A 13311-nucleotide genomic window follows, 5' to 3' on the forward strand; every position below is an offset into this window, starting at 1 on the left:
CCAAATCAAATGTGTGCCCACTTTCTATGTGCCTAACATAGAAATGACATTAAAGCTCTTAAACGAAGTAGAAATCAAACGCGCAGCAGATTTCTTAACAAGAAAAAAAATACATTGTTGCTTAATGGCGGCTGGTTACCTAAAGTCAGCATTGGCACACATTTTTTTTTTGTCAGCTTTGTTGCAATGCAACCGTGTTATGCGATGAAACATACAAATGTTGCAAAGGTGGTTTTGGATTTGTATCCGTCAACGCCGAGCAGGCAATTGTCGCCCCATTTTAAAGAAGGACATGTTAGAGTCAGGTAAATACCGTAATGAGATGATTGTGAATGGCGGTTAATTACTTCAGAATTTTGTTGGGGCAGTACTGAAAATAGGCGTTTTCGGTGAGAGATTACATGTGTTCAGTGCAGTTGACAATGGGACTTGGGCAGTGGCATTAACGCTCCTAAGCTCCGCCGAGACAGACGCTGCCACTAAAGGGGTCGCTATTACCGTCACCATAGGGATGAGGCACGTGCATGATGACTGGTCAAGTCCTAATTATTTTGTGAACGTTAATTTTAGGATCAAAATGGCAAAAATTTGGGCCCCATATATGAATGCATGGCACCGGCCAGGGTTTGAATAATTGAAAAATCAAAATAACGGTATTTTACTGTAGTGTGGAAGCCCTAATACCCAGTGAAGCAGAACTTAGAGCTTGTGCTCCTACCTAGTCTGTGGGCTCATATATTTTTTTAAACTTTAGAGAACTCCATGAAATAAACTAACATGTGGCAGCTGTGTATACAGTCGACTTCCGTTAACTCGACCCTTACGAGACCGAAGAGCTTGATCTAATTATCCAGCGGGTCAAACTAAACAAGTGCAGAAATAATGCCGAAACACATTTGTCATATTCATTTGGCAGTATATTCCCTATTTCAATACGCCACCGAATCAAACGCGCCCCCACTTTCCATGTGTCCAAAGTAAAAACCAACAGAAACGACAACATAGCTCCTAAATAAAGTAGAAATCAAACGCGCACCCAATTTTTTAGCAAGGAAAATGGGTAAGGGTCTAATATGTGTTGCACAATCTTAGCCGATTTCTGTCAGGTTTGCTGCACGGTTCTTAAAGTCAGCTTTGCCGTAATACATTGATGTTGTGGGAAGCTTATGAATGCCGCAGAGCAGGTTTTAGTTTTGTGTCCAACTGCACCACGCAAACAATCTTCGGCTGAATTTTTTCGCTGTTGGGGACAGAGGTAAGGCGCATGCGTGCTGACTGCTCAAGTTCAAATTATACAGCGAAGGCCAATTTTAGGATCAAAATAATGAAAGTTTTTGACCATAGAAATGCACGCATGGGCGCCGGCCTGGACCTTCGTTCTGGATCATATTAACGGAAATAACTGGAATCAAACGAACGGAGGTCTACTGTACAGTGAAATCTCGGTATAACGAACTTCAGGGGACCGCGGGAAAATGTTCGTTATTCTGAAAGATCGTTATACTGAAAGCCCAAAAATTGGCCATAATAATAGCATTTCAGTAACGTAAACGTCCTACCTTTGAAACGGTACCTCCTTGAACTCGTTTCTCACACAATGCACATGTGATCGACAGACAAGGCACATTTATTTGAAATAGTCCGTGATCGTCTTCTGACGGGCGCAGCACAGACTCTGCAGCACGAACGATTCCAGACTGGTCGCTGTGATTCCGGTTAATCGAGGGGCCCGAATTTTATTAGACGTATCATGAGAAGCCAACAAACACTGACACCAAGGACAACATAGGGGAAATTACTTGTGTTTAATAAGTGGAATGCGAAATGCGAAGGTTGTGGGTTCGGTTCCCACCTGCGGCAAGTTGTTTTTTCATCCACTTCAATTTCCTTTAATTTATCGTTTCTTCATTCCACTTATTAAACACAAATAATTTCCCCTATACTGTCCTTGGTGTCAGTGTTTGTTGGCTTCTCATGATATATATATATATATATATATATATATATATATATATATATATATATGGAGGTTGTACACCACACAAAGACAAACTCCTAGCATTCCCCGGACAAGAATGCTTTTTAACACTAAGGGTGCACGTTTATGTGTTGCCGGAACAAAGCCTTACATAACTTCTGACAAAAGTTTTTCATTGCTGAGGCGTTCAGCCGCTTGGCATCAAATTATGCTGTCATCCTTATGTTACTCTTAAAAATTATGATATTAAAAAAAATTTTTCGTTTACGAATTGATGCATTTATATGATATATGTCAGTGACCTAGCTGGTAGATGACTTGGAAAAACAAGACAGTGCACTATATCGCGTGTCTTCTGGTTTGCTGGCCAGACTTGTTGCAGCCCAGGTAACATTGGAGATAACCATTTCTTTTCAGCCAGGTCTTCAGCCAGGCCATGGCTACCTATGGAAGAGGGCAGGCACTATTTTGAAAGTCGCCTATCACTCAATTGCACTTTCTGCGTTCTGGGCATACTATATTATTCTAGATTTAAAAATGCAGCAATGAAGCTTTCCGCTAGAAGTTCGATAGTACCACATGATGCCAGTTTCACTCACTTTCGGTAACCTGCTGTCTGACTTATCTGAAGAGATGCTTGGAAGTAACTTGCGATCATGGTATTGTAGTCATCACGCTACGCATATTGTTATTTGATCATGACTCGGGAACTGATATGAGGCAGACAGTCTGAAGCAGGGCTGCTTCCTGTTTAGAAGCCTTTGTGAAAATTACGGCATCCGTAGTTCACAGTAAGGTCAGGGCCAGTAGCTCCGAGAGATTTGATAGTGTCGTGTCTCCTGACACCAGTTCGTTCTGAAAATTACTAAGACATTCAATTAGGATGGACTCTCCGCAGCAAGCAGCACATTTTGCGATGGGGTAGGTGAGCCTCAGCTAAGCAGCTGGCCACGGCCGTTTGGAGTTGAGCGATTGGGCAGCAACACGACGCTCTCCCTGCGTCCATACTTATCTGCCAACTTCGTTCTTGATGCCTTTTATGCACATCTCCCGCCCGCCCCCGGCCTTCTCGTGTCCATTGCCCCCTACTTCCATCCTTAAAATTATTTTCCATTAGTTACTGTTGCACTCAACATTCACCATGTTGTTGAACGGCATATCGGCCCCTAACATTCCCATATTTCTGTTTCTTCATGGACTTCGAAGCCATTCACCTACCTGCTCTTCCACCTGTTTGCTGTAGCGGTTTCTTAGTTTCCTGGCCCAGCACTCTGTAGGTCTTTCTTTCTTGTCCCGTTCTTGCCGTTTTCACTCTTAACAGCATGTACAAACTATAGCCTAACAGCAAGCTCTTCTCAAGTTTATTTATTTAATTGCTTATTTATTTATTTAAAATACCTCATAGGCCCATTTAAGGACATTGAGTAAGGGGGGATACAAGGTAAGTGTTTCTGGAGGAGCAACTATGAATATAAGTATGAATACATGTAAGCAGTCACAGGATACGAAAAACAACGTTCAATTATGTCTGTCCAGGGTAAGTGTTAGACAGCGTAATCACAATAATGTATTTATACACACTAAAATTAGAATAACACAAGTACAAATAACAGGAAAGGAAAGCAAGTAAAAAAAAAAAATCCTTATACAATGTTACTACATGCAGCTTTGCAATTTTTCATGAAAGGCATCACGATTTGTTATAAGCACGCAATGTTATCAGGAAGAACATTCCATACTGTTATGACACATGGCAGTGCCGATGCTTTAAATGACAGTGTATTGCCAAAGGCGCGCGTAAAACTATATGACTATTGTTAAGGCGACGGGACATGCGCGCTGATGCCTCAAGAGGCAACACATGAAATCGATTACCATGAACGTATATGAAAAAGGCAAGGAAGACTTATTGTGCGATTAATTTCAAGTGACTGGAAATACCTGCTTTAATCTGCGTTATGCTACAAGTTCTGTCGTAGTTATGATGAAGCGCGCTGCTCCATTCTTGAATTACTTCTAGCAAGCAAACTAAATAATTTTGATTGTGGGCGAACAGAACTTTGATATGCCAATTTACGAACTGTAGCAGGGGATTTATGCAAGTTCCGTCAGAGATAACCCAAGGTTTTAGAAGTTTTCGCACAGGTAGCTGTTATTGGCACGTGTGTACTCCAGGTAAGATTTGTTGTAAGTTCGACGCCAAGGTATCTATAGGACGATGTCGGAGGGACAATGGTGTTATTTATGACATAAGAAAAGCGACAGTTACAATGTTTTCGGCAAAACCTCCCCGCTTACTGAACCGCCGCGCAGGTAGGACTTATAATTTTAATTTTCGTTTTCAGCTCGCTTTGGCGCTTCCGAAGCAGCCGACACGGCCGCTGTGTCCACATATGATCCATCATAACACGTCACGCCGACGGAGGCGCCAGCTTTTTTAGTGGTGGAGCTCGCGCCCAATATGTTCTGGAAATTTTGGAAAACGGACATACAGGACCGCGGTGTACGGGACCACGATGTACGGGACCATGGAGAAAGGAAAAAACGCTTTTTTTTTTCCTTCCTCCATGTACGGGAAGTAGAGTGTGCTAGAAGAAGCATATAGCTGACTGTTGGGCTGTATATAGCCGAAGCCTCGTTGGCAGTCATAGCCATAGCTGGATTGTTGCTTGTGTTGTAGTAGTTGTAGCTGGCTGTGTCTAGCTTCCGTCTGCGTTTTCTGTGTGACAGCGTTAACTGTGTGTGTGCCGCGTTTAGAGCCGCGGAGTTTGTGTCTTTGTACGTTGGACTAGCTGCTGGAGAGACATAATGCCTGAACGAGGGGAAGGTATGTGTCTTACCATTTCTTGTGGTTTTCGTTATTTATATCGTCCTAGACGATGATCTTCACATACAGCCTAAAACGCACTTTCACTTTCCATGCTGCAATTCCACATTGGTACTGTAGACCGTGTTCATGTCTTTGCAATGTGGACTGCAGTCATATTACTTCAGGGAACTCAAAGGATTGTACTGTTAGATCGAAGTACCGTTTGTGGCATGACTATATAAGTGTTCGCTTAAGCTAAATCATGTACTTCTACTTTGCGTACTGCGATTCCACGTTCCTACGTAGACCATGTTCCCTTTTATGTATCCACAGTGTGAACTGCCGTCATATTATTTGATGAATTTACCGTTTGGGACGTGATTGTATAGTTGTTTGCTTTTGCAGGTGGCGAGTCGTACTCGAACCCGATAGCCCCACCGGGCTTAAACGTGCCCTCAAATGAAAGGTAAATAGATGATATTGCGTTAGACCGAATGATATGTTGGATCAACTCAGCAGGAGGCAAATACAAATTTACGCTTCGGTTTCTTGCTCTAGCCATCATCCGATGACGAACGATGACTTCCGGAAACTTATTATGACACCTCGAGCCGCACCTCAGGCGACACCGACTCCTGCGAAAGAAGAAACATATAGGTAAGACGTTAGGCACACTTTTCCAGGTGTCGATATTCCGTTTTAATGGTCACCGGGATAGTATGGTGAAGTTTGTTTGAGCGCAGTTTGTCCTTGTTCTGTGGTGTCAATTCATCTTCGCTGAACTATGTTTTACCAAGCTTGAATTTAACTAGGACGGCTCCTGCAGCATTTAATGGATTTCATTAGCTAGTGCATCACTGTAAGTGTTCGCACGTGATCAGCTTTAGCCTCCTCCTGGTGCGTAACTAGTAACTGGTCTGGAAAGTTCTATCCAAAGGTAGGGAGCTTTTTCCGAAATCACCTGGACATCTAAGCGTCAGCTTGGCCAGCGAGTGTATTAGAAACATGACAGGGGCAAGGGATAATGTGATGTGCATATGCGGTAAGCTGAATTTCAGAGGATGAAGGACTTGGTTATTATTAAACCGAACCTTCCTAATACTTTCAAGACATAAAAAGAGCGTAGGAAAAAATTAATTGCTGACAAGTGCTTTTATGATGTCACGATCCTGTGGATAGGTTTCTTTATTTTGTTGCCAGTAGCCTCTCCTTAACCAGGACAGACTGATGGGCTATTTGTTGTTAAATTGCGTTATGTGTAGTGCAAATGTCGCATGCAAGACAACAGAGGAGATAACATTGCACTGCTGATGCCACATTAGTAGCACCACATTTGCACTGCACATTGCATAAACAGTTAACTTCTTTCATTAGGAATGCCCTGGCCAGATCCAGCAATAATGTTTGTGTGTTTTGTTGACGTAGACAATGTCAGGATGCTTCAGAAAGTTTCACTTTCAGCGAGATTTGAGAAATAAAACTTCCCAAAATTACGTGCAACCTAGTGCATGGTAATTAATTGTGCATAACTTTTTCTTAATGTGATATTTGAAATAAATGTGGCAAGAAGCATCATGTCAGTTGTCCCTAGATTTTCCCTCAATTAATGAAATAACCAATTATTCATAACTGAAACATTGTAGTAAGTTGTGTATAATAAAATTTTCTTTTTCAGTTTTAGTTCTTCCAAGTTCTCACTGATAAGGTAGCAGCAGCTGCCTGTGTTATTGATGCCACTAGCATATAGAAATTTCAGATTACATTTGTGTGCCAAGGCAGACATTATGAAGAAAGATTCAACACATAAAATTAATAGTCATTGTAAAGGACAGGAAGGTTGCCTTGATAGTTGAGCACAGCTCCCAGTGACAGTACAAGAGACAGGATAGACAGAAGGAAACAAACGAAGCACTTCGTCTGTTTCCTTCTGTCTGTCCTATATCTCTTGTGCTGTTACTTGATTTAAATTCAACATGTACCAGCTGGCCAAAGCTAGCATTCATTTACAGTGTTACTGAGCTTGCCCCTCAGTTTCAGGTATTGGAAGAGAAAGTTGATGACAGAAGAAATGGACTTTCTCAGGGATTTTGCTTCAGTGAAATTCTGCAAGATTTCTTTTTCATGCATCTCATTAGCCTAACAAACATTACAGGCTTCAGTCTAGAATTGGAAATAATGTGTCAGTGGATGGACCTGCACTACCGTCCCTGCCAATCTGCGTACCTTGCTCCGTGCAAGCTTTGGCAGTGTTGCAGACAAGTGGTCAGCGGTATTAAGACAGCCTAGATGCACCAGAAAGCCTGCTTACACAGCTTCATCACATGCCTTCTATTGCCACGCACTAGTGTGTTGGTGTGGCGATTTTTTATTTTGTTTTATGAGCTGTCACAAGTTTACTGCACTGAACAGTGTTGAATATTGTGACACTCGTCCTTCTTTTCCAGAAAACCCACAGCTGAAGATGATGACAAAGGTGACCAAAGGCGCAAGAAGAAGATGTGAGAAGCACTCACTGTTTGACTTGCATGCTTGATGTCAATGTGTGGGCGCTGCCTGAGTTTCCTTGTCTTCTAGGTTTTATGCATCGCTCAAGAAACAGGAAGAGGACAAGTTGGCTGAGCTCGCAGAAAAATACAGAGACAGAGTAAGTGTGGCACCTTGTTGTTAAAGGGATGTAATGGAAGTTGTCGAGATAGCAAACAGAGCACTTTGTAAAAAGAAAAAAAAAAAGAAAGCAATAACAGTGACCATGAGCCCTACAGGTGCAAATATACTTCTGTTGGCCTTTTACGAATAGTATGCCTAATAAGGTTGCCTGGCCTCTTAAGCTTATGAAATTCATAAAAGGGGAAATGTGGAAATCTTGCCAAACCTCTTTGTCCATTATACGCAGGAACCTTGTGAAACAGCTGAATTAGAATTATTCTGTGCTGTGCATGATAAAGCTTTAGATGTGAAGCAGTCTTTGTCTCATTCTTGGCATTTTGTGGTAGGTTCCTGACTTGCCTAGATTTAAGAAAAATGAAATGTGTGACCGATGTGGGCTGCTGTGCTCTGCCGTCGAGCACAGCAGCCGGGTGCTCTTAACGATTGGGCCACGATTGCGTGCCTCTCACTTCCAAAGCCAGCCAGCTCTGTTGAAACACTCGGCACGTGCACCCTGTGCCATTTTGTCATCTTCTTTCCTTGTGGCAGCTCATGCTTTGACGCGCCGTTTTAGACTGCACTATCTCCGGGACCGGCCCACCTGGCCCAGTACTTTTCTCATAACAGCTTATGCTATGTAGAAACTGTGCGACGTTGTATAGACTTCACGATTGCCCAAGTTAATCAAGTTCTAACATTTCTTTGCCGAAGTACAAATGCCATTGTCATTTTAACATGCACCGCATGAAATACTCATCTGTACATATGATTGTATAAAATGTAGTCTGATGATTAACGATCCGTATTTCTCTTCCTTACACTTGTTGACTACATATGTAGAACCCAACAATCATCATGTTGTATGCTCGCATCGAATGGGCAGCATAGAAATCATGCCATTGTCGCCATACCGTCTAGGACGTGGTTGTGGTCGTGTTGGTGTCGTCACACACATCACGACCCATACACACTTCTCGATTTCCAGGAACACGTTGTTCCACCAGGTATCACTTTGCAGATCCGAAAACAATACTGGATAGGCAGGGGCCTTCACAGTGCTTCACATGACCTAGATTCCCACAGTGCTTGGGATCTGCACAATTTTTATGTTACGTATTGTAAAAAATATTTGAGGACTATGAATAAAAGCTTCACTAGTCTTCAAGAAAATGAGTAACTTTTGAAACTGTTATGTAATATAATGGAACGAAGAAGGCTAGGCATAACCTTGAGAGACAGAAAGAGAGCGGTTTGGATCAGAGAGCAAACAGGTATAGCAGATGTTCTAATTGACATTAAGAGAAAAAAATAGCGCTAGGCAGGTCATGTAATGCGCAGGTTAGATAACCGTTGGACCATTAGGGCTACAGAATTGGTACCAAGAGAACGGAAGTGCAGTAAAGGAAGGTAGAAGATTAGGTGGTGCGATGAAATTAGAAAATTTGCATGTACTAGCTTGAATCAGTTAGCACAGGACAGGGGTAATTGGAGATCACAGGGAGAGGCCTTCGTTTCGCAGCAGACGTATAATAGGCTGATTATTATTATTATTATTATTATTATTATTATTATTATTATTATTATTATTATTATTATTATTATTATTATATGAATGCTAATGAAGGTGTGTGTGTGTTTGTGTTGAAATATTCAGGCTCGGGAGAGAAGAGAAGGTGTCAACCCAGACTACCAAAATGAAGACCCCATTTCATCAACTGCAGGCTACAGAGCTGTTGCCCCTGATGCAAAATCGTATGTTCTACATTGCATTTGTTGGTTGCTCATGCTTACAGAGCCACTGAAATAAGAATTACCCACCATGGATGCATAGTGACTTTGGCATTACGCTGATAAGCCCAAGGGGACTGGATCAAATCCTGGCTATGGTGGCTGCATTTTGATGGGAGCGAAATGTAAAAGCGCCCATGTACACTGCATTGGATGCACATTAAATAACCCCATGGGTCAAAATTAATCTGAAGTTCCCCACTACAGTGTGCCTCATAATCATATCCTGGTTTTGGCACTTAAAACTCCAGAATTTAATATAATTAAAATAAGAATTATGGGAGTTGCTACAAAATAGAGGCAGCATAAACTGTGTATTTTCTTCTTTATCCTCTCCTGTAGTGTTAACAGTGACTGCGCAATGTCGGATTAAAGAGCCCATTTCATTGATGCCTTGCTTGCTATCTGTAACGGACCCGTGTTTTTTTCTTCCCTCGAACTAGAAGTTAATGGACCTTATTAAAGTCGGCGTATTCGTTATGTAACGTTCATTGCACCGCAACACATGGTGCTGTCCAGGAAAGAATTGTTGAAGCATTGCATGGTCATCCTGAGGGCAGATGGCTTGTTTTTGTCAACAGGGGCTTGGATGCTGCTGAGCGTCGTCGTCAGATGATTCAGGAATCCAAGTTCTTGGGTGGTGACATGGAGCACACTCACTTGGTGAAAGGTCTCGACTATGCTCTTCTACAAAAGGCAAGAACAACTCGTAGGGACACTCAGTGCCTTATGCTCTGAGCATCCATGTAAAAGCATGCATGAATTAATGAGAATTTCCAGTTATCTGTGTTGTTGAAGTGGCAATCACAATGACAACCTCCAGGTGCGCAGTGAAATCTCCAACAAGGAGAAAGAGGATGAGGAATTGGAGCAGACCCTAACACGACACAGGTAAGACATTCAGTTTTACTATTCTAGACACTAGCGACAGAGACTGGTCCATGAGCTATGCGCTTACTTTGCAGCAAGGATGAACCGCAGGAGGAGGAAATGGAGTTCAAGACTGTGATGGGTGAGAATGCCAAATGAGAGCCCTTGCGTTGCTCTCATGCTTCTTCCTAATGTGGGTAACGAATGATATTAGTTTCTGTAATATCAGTCAGTGGCACCTTCAGCAGTCTACATTTATAGAGTGAGGCCTCTGGAGGTGTTTGTTCTCACGTCCACATTAGCCCATGTTGCGGACAAAGGGTGACGTTTGCAAGTTTGGTAATCAAGCACCCTTCCTCCATTAAATGCAAAAATGACTCAGTTGTGGTCGGCACTCATCCTTGCCTGATACCTTCCTTTCTACATTCATTGTCATTCATTCCATTTCGCTTGATACATCTAGTATGTACCCCTTGGTTGAAAGTGGGATATATCAGTCCCGCTTATCCTGACAAGGTCATGGCGCTGTAGCAGGGAAATACAACAACTACAGTAGAACATATTTTTGTGTCTGTGTTTGTAGACATTGTTTAAATAGCTTCTTTTTTTATTTCATCTTATATTTATCAGTAAGGCAGAACTGTTATACCAACTGCTTACTGTCTCTTCCTTTATGTTTTCTTTTTTGTTATGCCTTTATTCAAGTCACTTCAACAATAAATGAAGACTGTGCTGAGCAAAATTTCTGTCTTGCGTTTAATTGCACACAGAAGAAATCCAAGCCTCACATAATTTCATTGAAAATGTTTGAAGGCATGTATTCCTGCTACAAAGTCTAGTGTTGCTGCTTATCTAAAGGTGGTGAAGGCTTTTTGGAGTTGATCAGCTGGCAGAAGTCATCAGCAGAATACCACTGTTCTAAGAGATTTTTCCATAAAGAAGGCCTTTGTTTTGTGTCCAGGACGCAACATCTATCGACAGGTTTTCCGACCACGAGCAGTGGAACGCAACGACCTGTTCTTGCCCAACCGGATGGCCTATGTCATTGAATTGGATGACGAGTATGCTGACAGTGACATTCCCACAACGCTCATACGCAGCAAGAAGGACTGCCCAAACCTGGAGGCAAGTGCTGCTTTGTTAGTTGTCCACAGTGTTGGTTTTGGTTTGTTTCCTAAACAAGTTGGGGCACCCTATGTACAGATTACCGTATTTACCTGCATATTGATCGCATTTGCGTAATGATCGCACCCCGAACTTGCTGCAGCGATATGTCGTGTGCCAAGTCTAGCTAATGATGATTGCGCTTACCATCTGTCGAATGCTGTCAAATGCTACGTGAGCGACTCTTCAAGACATACCAAGCAGTCTGCACGCACCAACATTCTTAAACAGATGCCCCATTTCATTGCTTTCATCACTTTCTGCACTTCCATGAAAAAGAAAAGCTACAACCAAACTTGCCTTGACTTTATTATTTGTAGGCTTTATAATGGTTGTGGTCAACAACAACAACAAAAAAAGGCGCCTTTCGATTCTTCTCGTCTGCACTCGTGGGCATGCATCAAATTGTGAGCAGCAATGATAGTAGCTACATTTACACTGATACGTTAGACGTGTACCTTATTCATACGCCGACACTTGTAACACAGCTAACATATTCGCCCACCCTTAGCGAAAACGTGCCGTATTAGGATAGTAGTGAAGACAAATGGCGCAGTTTCCGCAGCATGCCCGCCATGTGTTTCTATGTCACTGGCAGCTAAGTGCGCCCATCTCCATTTCTGTCCCATCATAGTGAACATGGCTGCGTTATTGCCGCAAACTTGCCGATATTAACAATGTTATTCATTACTGATACGGAAGAAACTGTTTCAATGCACATAATGTACTCACGAGAAGAAAAAAAAGTTTTGTTCGGTGCGTTCAGCTTGCCCCGCCAGCTGCCATTTTTGTTTTGGTGTCCCGCATTGTTACAGTGGCAGCCACTTGTTTGTTGACCTGTTGTCATCCCGCAGCAAATGCAGGATGAAATTTTTTTTTTATTTTCGTGGGAAGTTTAATCCGCGTAATGATTGCACCCCTGAATTTGCGTAAATTTTTTTTGACAAAAAAAATTCAATCATTATGCGAGTAAATACGGTAGTAATCCAGAGCCAAAGGCAGCATAGTTACCAAATTTTGTGCTATTCTGCGTATGTCCTCAGCTAGACATGCTACTTCAGTATATGGAGATAGTGCCCATGCGGGAACAGGAACGAACGCCCACTACAGTACTAACTTTCATTGTCAACTTGTGGTATGGAATGTAGCCTCTGCCTATTGAATTGAGTAATGATACCCGAAGCTACCAAACATATTTGCTTGTCGTGTTATTGCCCGAGTTTTCCAGTTGCTATTGGTCTGCTCAAAGTGCGTATGCATGGTAAATGATGCAAGTTTCCACCATGCAGGGGTGCCACAGCTGTGCTAATTGCGCCATATCACAATTGCGTATTTCTGCGCCGAAAGTGCAAAATTTGTTGAAATAGCACCCACTGCACCAAAACACCACACTGCGCCATACTGCCCCGACTGACTGCACAAGTTCTCAGTCATGCTTATTTTAGCAGAAAATAAAAGCCGCGTTGGCACCCTGCAGTTTTGCCATCATCCTCATGTGTGTGTTAGATGCTGACAATCCAATCCAGTCGCGGAGACGCAGCAATGGAAAGTCGTGGCCATGCTTAGTAACGAAAAGCAACGAAAAGGCGCAGGCTGCCACAGAGCAGCTCATTCTTGAAATAAGGCAGTGTAGTAAGGCATTGGTTACTCGTGAGGCATTGGTTACTAGTGATGAGAAAATTATCAACTGAGGTGTGAAGCAAAAAGACAAAAACAAAGTAGAAAGCGGCAATGGGCTTTCAACAAAATGGAATTAAAGCCTTGAGCAGACACTTCAAAAACTTGGAGGAACTCAAAAAGAAAATGTTGAAATCGCCATTGATGTCATGTCAATGACGTCTGCACTAGCCAGGTATAAGCTGCCACTTAGGTCATACACTAAAACCTCACTAATTTGGACTTGGGCCGATCCTGAAGATAGTGCAATGACAGGCCGACACGCGGCGGAGGTGCAGTTCGCTATTAAGGGGGCCGTATACAAAGCTTCGCTGGCCATCCTTCTTCACAGAGTGGAAGGGCACCGAGTTTTCGTTTTTTTTTTTTTTTCATATCTTGA

At 42.4% G+C, this 13311-nt stretch overlaps 1 protein-coding gene across 1 annotated transcript in view; it reads left to right on the forward strand.

The window, feature by feature from the left end:
* Window positions 1–4626: 4626 nt before the first annotated feature.
* The window catches only part of beag (IC cytokine homolog beag), a 28368-nt gene continuing 19683 nt past the window's right edge, over window positions 4627–13311 (forward strand). The window contains exons 1-10 of the mRNA XM_075688086.1: window positions 4627–4805; window positions 5193–5253; window positions 5346–5444; window positions 7232–7285; window positions 7362–7431; window positions 9088–9185; window positions 9803–9917; window positions 10045–10112; window positions 10187–10233; window positions 11053–11216. Of these exons, the coding sequence (XP_075544201.1) occupies window positions 4787–4805; window positions 5193–5253; window positions 5346–5444; window positions 7232–7285; window positions 7362–7431; window positions 9088–9185; window positions 9803–9917; window positions 10045–10112; window positions 10187–10233; window positions 11053–11216 (795 nt within the window). The 5' untranslated portion in view covers window positions 4627–4786. The remainder of the gene's footprint in view (window positions 4806–5192; window positions 5254–5345; window positions 5445–7231; window positions 7286–7361; window positions 7432–9087; window positions 9186–9802; window positions 9918–10044; window positions 10113–10186; window positions 10234–11052; window positions 11217–13311) is intronic.

The sequence above is a fragment of the Dermacentor variabilis genome, chromosome 4 (genome assembly GCF_050947875.1).
Source record: "Dermacentor variabilis isolate Ectoservices chromosome 4, ASM5094787v1, whole genome shotgun sequence".
Taxonomy (NCBI): Eukaryota; Metazoa; Arthropoda; class Arachnida; order Ixodida; family Ixodidae; genus Dermacentor; species Dermacentor variabilis.